General features: G+C 48.2%; 1 protein-coding gene across 1 annotated transcript in view; it reads left to right on the top strand.

The window, feature by feature from the left end:
* The window catches only part of TOX2 (TOX high mobility group box family member 2), a gene marked incomplete at its 5' end in the record, with an annotated part of 139,560 nt that extends 132,004 nt beyond the window's left edge, over positions 1-7,556 (top strand). Inside the window, 2 exons of the mRNA XM_080628051.1 lie at positions 1,321-1,451; positions 7,006-7,556. Of these exons, the coding sequence (XP_080484177.1) occupies positions 1,321-1,451; positions 7,006-7,042 (168 nt within the window). The 3' untranslated portion in view covers positions 7,043-7,556. The remainder of the gene's footprint in view (positions 1-1,320; positions 1,452-7,005) is intronic.
* Positions 7,557-16,938: the final 9,382 nt, after the last annotated feature.

Below are 16,938 nucleotides of genomic sequence, written 5' to 3'. Positions count from 1 at the left end.
CGCACCTGGAGGGAGGATTGGCTACAGCAAAACGCCTTCTCTATACCTTATAGGGAACTTGCCAGTATCCAAAGGAAGAGATGAATAAGTTCCAGAGTTTTTCCATGTAAAACGTGACCTGGACAAACTACTCACAGTGGAGGACATATGCTCTGAATTCACAGCTGCTACCATTTACTTGATGATACTTTAAACTGCAGTATTCACCCAGCTGGCTGCACAATCTGTGTTTCACATGCTTGCTAGCTATATATCACAACATTCATATAGTTCTTTAGCAATGAGCAAAGCTTTCTTTCCTATAATGTGGCCTATTCAGTTTGGGGCTAACTTTGAGGAAAGAGACATTGTTAATTTAGGAACAGTGGAAGAAAACCAAAGGAGAGCAGAGATGCAGAAGCACAGTTATACCTGACCATAATGAAAAGGCAGCACATGAGGGAAGCTCAGAGCCTTAATCAGATTTAATTCCCAACCTGCTCAGGGCATTCCAAATAACCTCTCCAGCACTGTGATGGGGCTCTACATAAGCAAAGGTGGTTTCTGTTATTCAGTGATAGCCTATGTCCAGAAATGAGCATAAAGGGGGATCCTCATAATCACTGTAATTGGGGTGTTGTGGCTCAGGGCAGCATTTTGTGAAGCTTCTTTCCACATAAGCTTGTGGATAAAAATAAAAAGCTAACAAAAAATACCCCACACTGACCGAATTTGGATATTTTGGAGAAAATTACATTCTTGATCAAGTAACTACCATGACTCTTGTTTATACACATTGCCTAATGTTACCTAATTAAGCTAACCCCCAAAATCAGAAAAACTGATCAGCTTTCAGCTGAAACAGCCCCACAGCATCCTTATTCATTTGCTGGCAGTGACAGCTGATGGAGAGATCTGCTGGTGTGGATGTTCCTTACCTTGTTACTGTACATTATGATGGGCTGACGTATCACTGCAAAGGGACCTGCACTTGAAGTGGAAACCAGTTCTGATTGCCAGGCTGCTGATGCAAAGGCTGTCACGGGCTGCGTGTCATCCACAGCCATTCACCAACCCGGAGGAGGGAGGTGCTGAGAAACAAGAGGAGGAAAGAGGGATGCAAACCAGATGTTACTGCATTGACACCTGCATGCAACAACTCATGTTCTGCAAGGTCCCACCACGGTGGTGTCGGGTCCTGGGCTTGGCCCTGCTGCTGCCCCTGGGGCTGTGCACTGTGGGGGCAATGCGTGTAAATGACTTCATGTGATGCGATGAGATCTGCTGCTTCTCCTGCTGTCTAAGCTGCTGTAACACTCCCTTTTGCTTTCCACCCTGCAGGACTTCTCACATATTTCATCTGAGTTTCAAAACAGTGTTGGACCCCGTTCGCCTGGTGCATCAAACCCTCCCGGGAGCACTGAGTGGGACAACGACTACCCCAGCAGAGAGTGTGGGATTAACCACTGCAGGCCAGTACACAGAATGGCACATTGCTGATGCACTTTCTATTATGTGAACTGTGACAGTGTACAGCACTGAATCTGTCCTAAAATGTACAAAGTTTACAGCAAGCTGGTAGGCCAATTACGGTCAGTGAGGTTTTAGGTTTCCTCTTCTCTATAGGCTCACTGAAGTGATGCTATGGAAGCAGATAGCTTAAAAATTCTTCACTGGGCATGAAGAGGTTTCCTTTTTTGTGTGTTTCCCTCCTGTTAGCAACAGAGGAGTTGGGCATTGTCCTTCTAGAGCAGGACAGGGAAGCCCAGACTTCCAAGGAGAATCACTGGAGGTTTGAAGGTGGCCATGTCCATCAGTAACATTCCTAGAGTGATTGCTCCTATCACTGAGGCCACAACTTCCCATAGCTGTATCTAATCCTTACCGGTTCCCCACGAATCCTCATCCTCCCAAGGGCCACAGGATGCTCCAGCCCCCTGCACCTCACACAGAAATGCCACAGAATGTGCACAGATCCTCCCCCGTATGCTCTACAAGCTCTGGCATGAATGTGTCAGCACGAAGGTCCCTTCAGTGCTCCTTCAATTCCTCAGTAAATAAAAACACCAGGATAGACTCAAAGCTGGGGAACGGGGAGGGTGTGAGAGCCAGTCCCAGCCTCTGCCTAACCCACTGCTCTTGGCTCAGCAGTACTGGTTTGGAGACTGCTATTGTGCTCTGTAACACAGGCACGTGGTTTGCTGGGAGAGCAGGTAGGGAAGGAAAGTCAGTAGCTTCTGAGTATTGTTTGATTGCTTGAAGTCCTGGAACACGGTGCTTTCAGTGGAGATAATAGCAAGCTCCCAGCCTTTTCAGAGCACAGCTCCCGCCGGTGCCAGCGGCGCACTCACAATTGCTGGGCTGGGCACAGACTGTACAGACATTTATTTCTTTCAGGGAAATAAATAACTTGCAGAGCCATTAGGATGTCGCTGCCGTCTGCCTGCCCGAGGGGGCTCAGCTACGTCTGCGCTCCCGGAGCCTGCCTGAATTTTCTGCAGATAACCCAAAAGAAGGAGCCTGTTTGGGATGTGATGATAAAAGTCACTTTAGATGCTGTGGGCAAGTTCCTCAAGATGCTTGGAGGGTCACGACACATGTCCCTGCTCATTGCAGGGGGTTGGACAACATGGCCTTTGAAGGTTCCTTCCAACCCAAACTATTCCATGATTCTATTGTATGATCCCAGTTTCCAGAGATGCTGAGCAGAGGCAGCTCCCACAAGAAACTATTCCCTCCCAGTAATAAGCATCACTTCTTAGGGGATCAGCTGGGAAAACACTTGATTCCCTTTGCAAATCCCACTGCCCGGGCCCCATGAAGAAAACTCCGTACTCCAGAGATGGGTGAAACAGTCCTGTAGTAGCCAGGATGGAGGTTCGTGTTGCTAAAACAAGCTCGGTGCCATCCGGCTGGAGTGCCGCATTGTGAGCCGAGGGCCCATGCAATTCATGATCAAAGCTCATGCATTTCATGCCTTTGTCACAGCAGAAATATTGAATTTCATGGGTTTATCGCAGCTTCCTGGAAAAAAAAATCATTCTAAACCCAGACAGATTATGCAGAGACTTCCAGATAATTATTAAAGTAGATTATAGCAATGAACTCAGATGGATATAGATCAGTAATGCAGAGTGCTTAGCGCACCAAAAACTGTCATTGTCTCTGTTAAGGAAGGAGACATCTCCTGTGATGAGAGACACAGGAGCTGCTGGCAGCCCACCTCCCAAAGCTGCCTTGTTCTCATTTTATTGCAAAGCCTGGTGTGCCAGCAGTGCCACCATCTCCTGCTCCTGCTGTCCTGGTGTTTGCTGCCCAAGTGCCTGCTTATAGCATCCACACACCTCTGTAGGACTGCAGCCCTGGGGTGCCTCAAGGTTAGACTCATGTCAGGGAAAGAGATCACCAAATCCCAGCCTGGTTTGCTTTGGAAGGGACCTTAAAGCTCATCCAGCTCCAACCCCTGCCACGGGCAGGGACCCCTTCCACTGGAGCAGCTTGCTCCAAGCCCCTGTGTCCAACCTGGCCTTGAACACTGCCAGGGATGGGGCAGCCACAGCTTCTCTGGGCACCCTGGGCCAGCGCCTCAGCACCCTCACAGGGAAGAGCTTCTGCCTAAGAGCTCATCTCAGTCTCCCCTCTGGCAGGTTAATGCCATCAGATGATCTGGTTCTCACCATCTTCCTGGCTGCTTTCTCCCATGTACTGTGCACTGATTTCCAAGCAATATTCCATGTTCCCCTTGGGCTCCTCGGCAGCACCGTGCTGTGAGCCAGGCAATGCAGAGTGAGCTGTGTGCCTGAACAGCCCCAGCAATCAGCAGCACTTAGGCAAAGCAGTGATAAAGGGAAGGGAGATCTTGTTGGGTTTGATTCATCAGTGCAGTTTGAGGTATAATCGGGAAGTCTCTGGATCATGTAATTGCACATTTCAACCTCAAAACTGCATTCAGCTTAATTGCAATTAAAGCAGCACTCTGAGGAGCAGAATCAGCAACTGTCTGCAAAGAAAAAGGGCTATTTTCTGTTGTGACGTGGCTCAGCTGTAGAGTCCCTGTGCAGGAGGATCATACCAACCTCCCCAGCCACAGTCCTGCCTTGCTCTCTGGGTTAGGATTTTTGTTTCATGTCTCATCTTGATACTTCTTTAGCTTCCAACACGGGTTGGCACTGGGTTACGCAGGGTAAAACCTCCCAGTCCCACATTGTCTCTGATGTTTGCCATCCAGACAACTTCTGAAAAGCTGAGGTTGTCTTTCTCACCATCCTTCTCCATCTAATAAGGGAACTGCTGTAGGGATTTTTCTCCCAGCCTATCAGTGCTAGTTAAAATGCCATTAAATGACACTTCTTCCATTATGCCTCTGAAATCCTAGGATCCTGCAAGCAGGCATGCCTTAACTCATAAATCAGCTATGTTAGAGAGTTTTAAATGTTTTTTAGCTCATGCTCTCCCCATTCTTAACGATTTTGTGCTTATTGACTTCCATCCAATTTTCCTAGCTCTTTCTGGGCTTAAGCCCAAGCCGTCGTAGATTGCTAGCAAAGACCTGGGCAGCATTTCTCAGTTCCTGTTTAGTATATGACTACCACTTCCCACAAGCAGCTGCAGCATAGAGTCTTATTGCTTTTTGCATCATATCACAAACTGCTTCTGTAGTTCCTTGTCTCCCTCACCTGACAGCCTTGTTCGCACACTTGCTCTTTCCCAGGCACCTACTGCATCCCAGTGACTTCATCCATGGGAACCCCCCTGGATCGAGGGTGCAGCTTGGTTTACAGTCACTTGCAAATCTTTCTTAATTCCTCAAGGCACCTTGTTTGTTTTTTCTGCCCTGTTTTGTGATTACGGCTCTTTCCACACCAAACTGCAGGGTTTCATTTGGATTTGTCTCCTAGCATTGAAGCATTGTGGTGATAACACTAAACTGGATTCATCTATGGCCTTCCTCTCATTTGCAAGGCATCGTTTCTTTTCTGCCCTCTTCCCACTGTCCTTTGGGCTAAAAGATGGGAAAGTCTCAGTTACGTCGTGTCCAGACAAACAAGACCATGCACAGCCCCTTCAGCCAGACGTTTATAACCTCGCTAATTCCTGCTGACAATGAAGTGATCCTCTCCAAATGGGGGCATTTTCCAAATCAGAACCTAAATGAGCAAACACTGTAGAAAGGCAAGGATAAACCATCACCAATGCACTTCAGTTGGATTCAATTATTTATGGTAAGACTTCGTAATGAACTGGGAAATGTTCTGTAGCATATTTTGTAAAATTAATGAAGTTTTAGTGCTGGAATTCCTCACTGCTGCTCAGTGGCATTAAATCTTTGCTGAGTGCAGTATGGGAGACTCTGCATTTTAAATGCAGATTATAAAATGTGACGATTAGCAAAGTGCAGACTCTTCTGCTCTCTATCAGAAGACAGTTCTATCAACAACAGCATTACCTTCTGGCCTGCTATTCCCCTATTATTCCACTCATAAGCACACCCACACAGGAATCTCCCAAAGCTTTGTGATGTTCTTCACCACTTTTTAAGTCCAAGATGTTTATGAAGCCAATGGTGTTTCCATCAGGTCTGTGTAGATGATAAAACCCCTTAAAATCCCTGGATTTCAGAGCAAAACCTATATAGGATATCAGACAGGGGGGAGGAACTTCAGCCACTCCTCTCCCTACTATATCCTGAATAAAAGAGCATCTCGGCTCCCCTGTGTGACCCTGCTGATGGTAAGTTAAACATGCCAGCCAGCCCCCATGAAGGGCTGAAGCACAGGGTACTATAGGCAGGAAGGGAGCGGTGATACCTCTCTGTAAAGCCAAGGGTTGTCTCAATGCTGTGAGCTGGCTTCCCCCTCAGCACACACCTAGAGCTCTTCAAATCAAAGTAACTGCTTCAAAAACATGATAATTCAAGATCTGGAGGGCCAGGGGTATGCAGAGCACACAGCCTGGCTGCTGTCTCACCAGCCCTCCTCCGTAGCTTCCTGCGAGTAAGGCAGCACCGAGTCTTGCTTGGGTTCCTTGTACCTCTTGCTGTCTTCATCAGGCCCATAGGAAAGACCAGGTGCTCCTGCTGTCTCAAAGGTATTTCTTCCCCTTACTTCCTGATTATTAACTTTCCTATTTTGGGAGAGGAGGAGACAGACATAGAGCAGATGGTGTCTCCTATTGCCATGCTCTGCAGCCATGAAACTCGTGTTTCATCTACCTGGACATCCACAAGCATTTTCAGGCATAAGGCTTTCAGTTGTGTTTTTGAGACCCCCTACACTTTTATCCAAAAGCAAGTGTCTGTTTTCAAAATCTCCATGGCTTAGAATAAGGACAGTGTGTGATTAAGAAGGCGGCTGGTGGCCAAGGGCTGATTCCAGGCATAGCGCTCCACAGCATGGTGGTGGAGATGGTACCAGCATCACATCAGTGTGCTTTGTAGGGAAATCCAGGCTTGGCCCTCCCCTGCAGCCCCAGCAAGAGCAAAAATTAAACTACAGGAAGGAGTTTATGTCTTAGCCCTTATTGTTGAAATTCAGGAAGAACTAAAACTGCTCCAGGCTCATATTCCTGCCTTCGGACAAGGGCCTGTAGGGACAGGCCAAGGGGAATGGCTTTAACCTGCCAGAGGGGAGACTGAGATGAGCTCTTAGGCAGAAGCTCTTCCCTGTGAGGGTGCTGAGGCGCTGGCCCAGGGTGCCCAGAGAAGCTGTGGCTGCCCCATCCCTGGCAGTGTTCAAGGCCAGGTTGGACACAGGGGCTTGGAGCAAGCTGCTCCAGTGGAAGGTGTCCCTGCCTGTGGCAGGGGTTGGAGCTGGAGGAGCTTTAAGGTCCCTTCCAACACAAACCAGGCTGGGATTCTATGATTCAAGTGCCTTCTGCTTGGTCCGTCTCTGCACACCCGTCCCTTGGTGCAGACCGCTTTGTGTATGGAATCATGGAGTGCCATGAAACACGAATCTCAGCTTCCCCTGGTGACTTCCCAGCTGTTTCTCCGCACATCTCACCTTTTCCCTCTGGTTTCTCTTACAGCATGCTGCCAAGGGACAAGGCACTCTACCTCACCTAAAACTCAACATCCCTTTCGAGGCGGCTCAGATGAAGGACACTTGAGAGGGTCTATCCTACAGACTACCCGGAGTGGCATCGAGCAAGTCGTACGGACCAGAGAGCTCCCACTGCACCTCGTCGCTGGCTTCATTCCTAGGCTCTAAGAGCAGTTTTCTTCTCTTTCTTACTTTTGAACTCTAAACTCTACTTTCTGTGGAAGCCCAAAACCTCATAAATCATGGAGAACAAAAAAAGAAAAAATAATAAAAAAAATAAAATAAATAGACATAAAACCAACAAAAAAAATAAGCTAAGGACACCCTTTTTCTGCTTGCCATCAGCTTAGCTACAGACTATTTTCCTAGTGAACTGCTTTTAGACGCAGCATAGGCCCAGGTCTGGTGTCCTGCAGCATTAGGCCAGCTCAGTAGGAGGATGCACTCTTTTGACTTGCTAACAGCACTAAACTTTGTGCAAGAAAATGTGAAGTTCGTGTGAATATTGTACATGCAAAGGCCTTGGATGTCTGGCAAAAAAAAATACAAAACTTAAATAAAAACTATTGCTGGGTAGGTGGGGGAGAGAGGCGAAGGCAAAATAAGAGAGAGATGGGAAAAAGATCATGAAAATATAATTTGTTGGATAGTTGTAAGTAGTTTACTCAGTGTTTTAGAGCTGTGCTAAAGACATCTTTAAGATTTTTTTGTGAAAAGAATTAGTAGTTTCCTTTCTAGTAAAAGCATTTTATATTAATTGTAGCACATTTTTTTAGTTATACATAGAAGGGAGATGTGTATAAAAGAAAAAACCAACAAAAAAAAAAGCCTGCCAAACTTGTTTCTATTATTTGTACAGCAAGAAATGGACAATTTATATCCATGTCGTATGGCATTATTCTATTTTTTCTGCCATCTGTCCATCTATTTAAAAATTGCTGACAATGATTTTTGTCTATTTATGAAGGATTAGAGCATAATCACGGTTTCTCATCAGGTGCATTTTGGGGTTTTTTTTTTTACTTTTTATTTCGTTGGATGGTGCTGCTTTCGCAGCGCTGGCACATTCGGTTCACAACGCTTCTCTTACCTTTCTTTATAATAAAACGTATGAAAAGTAGAACTGAACCAGTCTCTCCTTATTCTGGAAATGTCCCTGCCATGTCCTTGCCCTCCTCAGCTTCCCCATCCCTCACTGCTTTCCCATCACATTCCCACTTGCTTTCTCTTTCTCCCCCCTTGCTCTGGGCCAATACTACTTAACAAAATATTCTGGCCAACATGGTCTAGTTGAAGATGTCCCTGCTCATTGCAGGGGTTGGGCTAGATGAGCTTTGAGCCTTCCATCCCAAACCATTCTATGATTCTGTGATCCTGTGATCTGTGACCACCCCCAGCACTGAAAGCTGTCACTGAGCAATGGCAGACAGACAAGATTTTTTTCCTTCTTTTTCTTGCAAAAATGCCAACTTTGCACTCAGCAATGGGTACTTTCCTTTCTTAAGCCATAACTTGGTGCCTTCTGCATTTGCTGACTGATGTGGTTGAACCCCAGCTGGCCACTAAGTACCAGGCACTTGCTGCTAAGAACAGTTTAATTATTGAGATAAATTAAAATATTATGGCAATAATAATAATGATAATAACAATAATAACATAATTGTAATGAAAAGGGAGGCAACAAAAAGAGAGGAATAAAAGCCAATAGACACAAGTGATGCACAATGCAATTGCTCACCACACACCCAGCGATGCCCAGCCTATCCCTGAGCAGTGATCAGGGGCTATCAACCAGCTCCCCCCAGTTTCTATACTGGACATGACGTGCTGTGGTATGGAATACCCCTTTGGCTAGTTTGGGTCCGGTGTCCTGTCTCTGCTTCCTCACGGCTTCTTGTTCCCCTCCTCACTTGCAAAGCATGAGATTGCATTGGTCAAAGTGCTACTGAGCAACAACTAAAACCATCGGGGTGTTACCGGCATTACTCTCCGACTGACTTCAAACCGCAGCACTGCACCAGCTACTGGGAAGAGAATTAACTCGTTCCCAGCCAAAAGCAGGACACTTACAAAGCTATCCCGTGCCCCAGTCCTATCAAATCTCTGCCCTTCGGCAAACCCTTGAGCAGACAGAAAATACCCTCGCAGAGATAAGGGTCACCAAGCTACCTGGTGCCTGCTGACAGATGCCCACAAGAGCCTCATTTCCCACTTTGCCTCGGAAGCATGGATGAGGAAGACATGAAAAGGATGGAAAATTCAAACGGCATAAGGAAGGAACGGCCATTTCCATCCTTCCACAGCACGTATGGAAAATGCAAATGGCATAAAAAATTACCCGATGTGAAATCTCACACTGTGGGCCAACTGCCAGGAGGAAACCTGTTCATTAATGTACCATTTTAAGCCCATTTGTAGATGCAGCTTGTCTGTAGGAGTCTCACCACATTGTGTCACTCGCACACAAGTTACTGTCATTTAGATATGGACCAATTTCTTCTGGTCTGCATTTAAATGGAAATGTGGAGCTGGGGCATGGCTGTTTCTCATGCGATTTGAGGCACTGACTCTCATTTAGGTCCATATGTCATAGCTAAGATCCTATTTTTCTGCACTGCTGCCCACCTATGACGAAAGTGGCCTTAACATTTATGTTTTGGAGTGACTTGAAATAACTTTTTTAAGCCTTCAGACCACTGCAGTAAACCAGGGACAGCTCCTTCAGAGTTAAGGATTTTTTTGATGAGGAGAATCGTCATTTTCATCTCTTAATGGTCTTTCATATGCTACAAAAGCTTGCTGTCATGCCCTGTGCCTATTGCAGTAAGTGCCCATTAGAGCACCAAGCCAGGGCGAAGAACGTGCAGCGGGAGTTGTCCTGCTGTGTCCTCTGCAGCATCATCCCCCACATCCCGCTGGCACATCAAACAAAGCCCACCCCAAAATCCCACCCAGAAGCTGCCTGCTTTGGATGGGGCAGTGAGGGAGAGCTTTGGAGATGGAGGAGTGGTTTGGGGCATGGTGGGTTTGGACCGCGCAGTCCTTAGAAGACCATCTTTGATGCTGGGAGAGGTGGCGATAACGGCACCATGGCAAAGGATGGCAAATCACTGAAGCTGCAGGACCCTGTAGAAATCCAGCAGGTCGCAAGCTCCTTCTGCAATCAGCCTGACATAAAATCCATGTTCTCTGTTTCTGGGGCCATCACAGGGTTATTGCGAGGTGATTGAGTGGCAGGCCTCTCTGCTGAGACCATTTGCTTTCTCGGCATGAGAGGGAGATGTGAAATCAAGAGGCAACCCTGTGAACCAGCTTTCATTACAGCAGTTAGTTACACTTTTAACCCCGAGCTTCCTGCTCTCTGCAAGTATAAACAGAACAAGTGCCTGTTCCTCGTCCCACCGACCACAGTGGCTCTGTTATAGGCACAACAGCTGTGGAGATGGGCAAGTGAGAAGAGCTGCTGGATAAGGTGTGAATGTGGTACTGTTCCTCGCTGGTGGTCAGCTTAAGGCCATGAAAATCCCCCTTTATCTCTGTAATCTTGAGCCATTTGAAAATACAACATGAAGCATAATAAAACTTCCTAGAAGCAGCATGAGCAATGACACAGCAGCACAGTGGGGCTGGCTTGTGGTGAGCAGATAATTGCTCTGCAATATCAGAGCCACAAGGTTTCTTCTAAATACTCAATTATTAAAATAGGGAGGAAAATAGGACATGAAGATGAAAACCTACCTTGAGTTATCACAGCAAGGCGACAGGGCTTACTCCAGGGAGAGTTTTGGAAATGTTAATTTACTTTTGTGTATGTAGCAGGTAAGTGTCCTTGAGACTCTGGACTCATGGGGATGAGGTTTCCAGCCCTGGGAGGAGGTCTGGAAGTGTTGCATCACTCCAAGCCCCTGTGCTTTACCTTTTCTGAAGGAAGGTGCCCATCCACGGTGCCCAACAGCATCATCTCTGTGCCACTGTCATAGTGGTTTTGAAACTGTTTAAAAGCTTCCACTGGGAAGGTCTCCTCTGTTGGTAGGGCCACAGTGCAGGGAGCCATTGAAAGGTGATCTGGCCAATTCAGGATTAATTGTGTAAAGCAATAACCACACCTGCTGTGGAGCAGCCACGTGGAGCACAGCAACGCATCTCCAGCCACATCCATGCAGGAGCCACCCCAGGGATGCAGGGCAGTTGGCTGTTATAGAGCCCAGGGCATTAATAACAAATTGTGAGACTTTCCAGACCACTTTAATCCCTACTAATCTCTAAATTTGCATGATAGCAGCTGTGCTTAAATGGCATTCCAGCTGCTGGCTAATTGCTGTGGGCCTGGAATTCCTCCAGGGAAGCCACTGGGAGCCGAGCCTCCCATCCACCATCACAGCAGGCTCACAAAATACATCCAGTTTCCACTAACGGGCTCAGCCCCAGTAAGGGCGAGCACCCAGGGGCAATGGGCCGGTGATGGCACGGGTGGGTGAGCCTCTCCTTGGTCTGAACCTGGGCTGTTATTAACATCAGTAGAAAATGTGGTAGCTGGGTCTCAGGAAGCCCCCTGAGAGGGTCAGCTCATCCTAAACCCTGCCTGTGTGCTCACCTCCCGTTAAAACCCTTTAAATTCCAAGCGGATAACCTAAATGTCTCTCCCTACAAAGCAAATCCCTTGCTTTTGAACACAGGGAAGAAGCTATTGCTTCCCTTGTTGCGGTAATGTTTTCCATACTTGAAGAGGATTTCGGCTTCCCCTTCACCTGCCCAAGCAGTTGCAATTGCAGAGGTCGTGTTCCCAGGCTGAGATGCTCCCACTATTAGTCAATGAGCACCAGCTAGATCCTCAAAATGCTCTAAAAGAGCTTTGAGACAGGGGCTGGCAAGGCCCAGGCAGAGGTTGGGGTAATGATGGAGAGGGAATCAATAGGCACAGGCAGGGAGAGACTTGGATAATTAACTTTGGTTTATAAAGACATAATTAACAGCACTATAGAATGTAATGGAGAGTTTAACAGAGCTCATCAGAGGGATCTCGGTGGTGTTAACCCTTCAAGAGCAGGGATTCAGCCCTCTGGACTATCTCATGCAGTCCCAGGGGTGGGATAGGGTGCAATGCCTGGCTCACACAGGAATGGGGATACCCACAGCATCCCACAACATCCCACATGTCCAGGGTGTGCAGAAAGGGCCTGGACTTGGCCTGTGGTTTCACCTTAGGAACCACACTGTGCTGCACCCACATCACAGGACCATGGCCACAAATGCCCCAGCAATACTGGGAGGACAGTTTGTCTTTGTTGCGTATATGTTATTATTATTAAGATGAGAGAATGGAAAGGAAAACAGTGCTGGCCGGCAATATGGAGAACTTTACAGGAGAAGGATCAAAGGAAAGGACTTTATTTGACAGATTCCAGGTCTCTGACAACTGCAGCACGTGCCAAGAGCAGAAGTCTTGTGCCAGCCCCAGTGAGGTGCTAGTACCCCACTGAGAGCAGCTTTGGTCTTTAAAGGTCACATAGGAGCTGTGGCTGCTTTGTGGTGCCAGTGGTGAGAGCAGGTGAGAACAGTCCTCACTGTGCTCCTGCTGGAAGCAGAGCGGTTGGACGTAGAGCAAGCCATAGAATCAGAATGGTTTGGTTTGGAAGGGTTTGTGTTAAAGCTCATCCAGCTCCAACCCCTGCCACAAGCAGGGACACCTTCCACTGGAGCAGCTTGCTCCAAGCCCCTGTGTCCAACCTGGCCTTGAACACTGCCAGGGATGGGGCAGCCACAGCTTCTCTGGGCACCCTGGGCCAGCGCCTCAGCACCCTCACAGGGAAGAGCTTCTGCCTAAGAGCTCATCTCAGTCTCCCCTCTGGCAGGTTAAAGCCATTCCCCTTGTGTTGTCCCTACAGGCCCTTGTCCCAAGCCCCTCTCCAGGTTTCCTGCAGCCCCTTTAGGCACTGGAGCTGCTCTAAGGTCTCCCCTTCAGGAGCCTTCTCTTCTCCAGGCTGCCCCAGCCCAGCTCTCTCAGCCTGGCTCCAGAGCAGAGCTGCTCCAGCCCTCGCAGCATCTCCGTGGCCTCCTCTGGCCTCGCTCCAGCAGTTCCAGCAAGTCCATGGTGAAGGACACGAGCTACAGCCCTGGGACCCAGCTCTTGGCGTGGCCCCTCATACAGCCTGGGCCCCCCCACACTTAGGCTGATCAGTGCCATGCAACCAGGCAAAGAGCTTGTATGTTGTACCCAGCATCATCTACACAGCACCTCCAGCTCATCACCCAGATGTACCTGTGCTTCACAAAGGTGGTGGCCACCATCAAATACTTCCACAATGGGGTCCTCTCTGCATGGTGCAAGTGGCTGGGGTATTTGGGAAATGAACCTCACTGGCGGGACCTTCCTGCTCTCTGCCCACCACTGTCTCCAGGTGATGGAAAGGCTCTACTCACCAAGCGATCACAATGTGATGCATCTTTTCCATCTTACTGAGGACAGGAGGGCCCAAAGCAGAGCCTGCAGTGAAGCACAGCCAGTTTGCTTCCATTTGGTATGCTGTAGTGGGAGGTTTGTGAGCCCTGGTCCAAAATACACAGCATCACCTCAGCATCTAATCACACAGTGCAGAGTGCTGGCAAAGTGCTTACTGCAGTACACAAGGAATGCAAAATTATCAGTTCAAACAATGATGTTTGAAGAAGAATGATGAAAGGAATAACAATTCTTCTGGATGAAATGCTGTGCTGGCCAGAAGGGTAATTTAGAGTCAGATTTGAGAGCAGGTGTTTTATCACCATATCCTCAACTCTTCTTGAGTTTCAACTGCAATTTGATAAATCAGCATAATACCTGGCACAGTAATTACTGTATATTTTATTCCTAGTGAGGTTACTTTATTACACTGCAAGCACATTAGAGATCTTTCTGTTGCTCTGCCATTATATCCACAGGGACAGAAGGTCAAATAATGCAGAACTTACTGGGTGGGTATTTTACAGATGATACCGGTGAGCAAAATGGCAGGTATTTGTGCAGCTGAATGACTTGCTGCTCAGCCCCTCCATGGCCCCTGCCAACACACTGCTTTGCTTTTCTGCAGCTGTGTATGCCCCCATCATGGCTCCAAGGCGGCAAAAGGCTGGGAACCCATCAGTGAGTCTCTGCCCAAGGTTTGATTTGATTTCCCTCATCAGTGCATCAGCTCTTGCTCCTTATTTGCCTCAGTGGGGTGATCAGATTGCCTACAGCAAAAAGAGGTGCTGTGTGGCTGCGCGTGCATCTGCCCCTTCCCAGCCAGAACCCTGTGGGAGTGGGCAGTTGCTGCTCGCTATCTCATACTCCTCTTGTGTTGTGGTTTAAGCCCAGCTGGCAACCCAGAATCAGGCAGCAGCTCACTCACTCCCCCCCTTCCTCCCCCCTGTGCCCAGAGGGATGGGCAGGAGAATGGAAAGAATGTAACTCCCATAGGTTGAGATAAAAGCAGTCCAGTAACTAAGGTATAACACAAACCACTGCTGCTGCCACCAATAATAATAATGATAAGGGAAATAACAAGGGAAGAGAATACAACCGCTCACCACCCGCCGATCGATACCCAGCCCAACCCGAGCAGTGATCTCACCCTTTCGGGTAACTGCCCCCAGTTTATATAGTGGGCATGACGTGCTGTGGTATGGAATACCCCTTTGGGTAGTTTGGGTCAGAGTGTCCTGTCTCTGCTTCCTCCCAGCTTCCCCTCCTCCCTGGCAGAGCATGAGACTCACAAAGTCCTTGGTCAGAGTAAACATTTGAGCAGTAACTAAAACCATCGGTGTTATCAGCGCTGTTCCCAGGCTGAAAGTCAAAAACACAGCACTGCACCAGCTACGAAGGAGAAAAAATGACTGCTACTGCTGAACCCAGGACACCTTAGCATGGAAAGCCTTGGGTCTCACAGTCCCCAGCCTCTCTCCTTGACAAGGTCCTCGGGGTCTCCATGCCTCTGCCAGAGCAAACCCTCCCTCACCATATTGCAGCTTGAAGCCCCCATTCCAACAGCTCCTGGCTCCCCCTAGTCCACTCCACATCCAGCCACCAGCACAACACCTCTGCCACCATGGATTTGCAGTGGCCATGATGGATAGAGACACCTAGACCAGCTTTAGGATGGGGACAAATGAGAACATAATGCAAACAAAACCAAAGCCCTGGCCCATTTGCATTATGGCCTGATGGTGGGGGGGTGGGGGGTGTGTGTGAGCATCTGTGTCGCACACTGACCCATCCATCACTCCAGCACCAACTGCAAACTCACCGACAGAGAAAGATCACAGGATCACAGGGGACAAGTACATCCCTTGGAGGATCCTGAAGATCACTTGGCATGTCCCCATCCCTCATCTTCCATGAGCCTCACCCAGAGACGGGAACAACGACCAGGAGATGCTGCAGGGCTGTCCCTCTCCATGGCCTTGCTTTTAATACCATCCAGGTCGGTTACCTGCAGCTGCCTTCAGTCACTCAGTCATGGAGGAAGAATGCAGTTCCTGAGCCTGTAATCACATTCACGTTTTATTATGAACGACGTCTCTTGCACTGCAAGTCTGTGGGAAAGAGTAACACATTTACTGCTCTTCAATGTGATATTAATGTACATTTCATTGCTTTTCAGATGAACTTCTGGTCACGGGAGACAGTTATGACTATAAAATGACACTTTCTTTTGATGAGATAGAGACTGTAGGTCAGTGTCGTCTGCAAAGCCGAGAGAGGCCACACGTGTGTGCCTTGTGCTGCCCATCACCTGAGGGGCTGGTTCTTGTGAAGGGAGGGCAGATGGAGGACACAGGTGCCTGGGTCTAGCACAGAGGTCTCAGGCAAAGCAGCAATACCCCACTGACAGAAATCCTGAGGTCTGAAGTGGTTTGACAGGATTAGCCCGGAAGGCGTGAGTGGAATAAGCCCATCAGCTAGAGGCACCATCAGTCTGGTGGCAATCTAACAGAGCCTGAGACGCATCTACCCTAGAGGGTCTTCTGGAATTTGATGCGTCCTCACTCTCTTCTAACACCCATGCACCCTACAACTGAGCATCCCTGCCCCATGGCATCCATGCCACAAGGACACTTCAGATGGAGAAGGTCCAGGTTGTCCACTGCCAGGTTGTCCTGCTCTGTTCTGTGTCTCCCAACAAAGGGGGAAACAAAAAATGCCACCTATTAGGGATAAAGAGCAGAAAACTCATAAGGTCTTTTGGTCTCTGAGATATACCTATGCAGAAATGGCAATTCCGCTCCAGATTCCTTCTTGATCACCCACAGGCTGGTTATGTCTCCCCATAGTCACATATGGGGGATATGGCTCCCTCCATCCCTGATTCAAAGCTGCATTTCAGTCCCATAGGGAACACCAGGACCAGTGGTCGCAACCTACATCTGATGGGAGCAAGAGTGAACAAGGAAGGTTGGCTGGAGAGAGCCAAGCGGGCTTTCAGACCCATCTCTATTGCCGTCAGCTTCATGTAATATCCCTTTGCCCTCCATGCATCACCAGCAGCAGGAATCTGGAAGCTGGATGTTTGAAGCCAGACCTCCTCTCTCCATCCTGTTCGGGCACACACGTAACATGCAATCCTTTCTTTTTCCTGATTAGGAGCTTGTAACTCCCACAATAAAGAGGAGGGCTGGAAGAAGTCCCAGGGATTTGGGATTTCTCAAGGAGACAGAATGGCTTGGGGGAAGTTAGCAGAGAAACAGGATAAAGGCATTTCGGAACATATTGAACCTTTCCTCTTTTTCTGGTACACACAGACAAGTGCTAGGGACCGGCTCCGGAAGCACTGCACTGCGAGTGGATTTGTTGGCTTGGAGCAGAGTTTGTACTAAATTTTTTTCTCTAGCAATTTACACAAAATATTTCTGCAGCTCTGCAGGGAGGTTTTATAACCAGAGCCTCAGCTGATGGCTTTAACTG

This window comes from Psittacula echo (genome assembly GCF_963264785.1).
Source record: "Psittacula echo genome assembly, chromosome: 12".
Classification (NCBI taxonomy): Eukaryota; Metazoa; Chordata; class Aves; order Psittaciformes; family Psittacidae; genus Psittacula; species Psittacula echo.
This window is presented reverse-complemented; position numbering and strand designations above follow the sequence as displayed.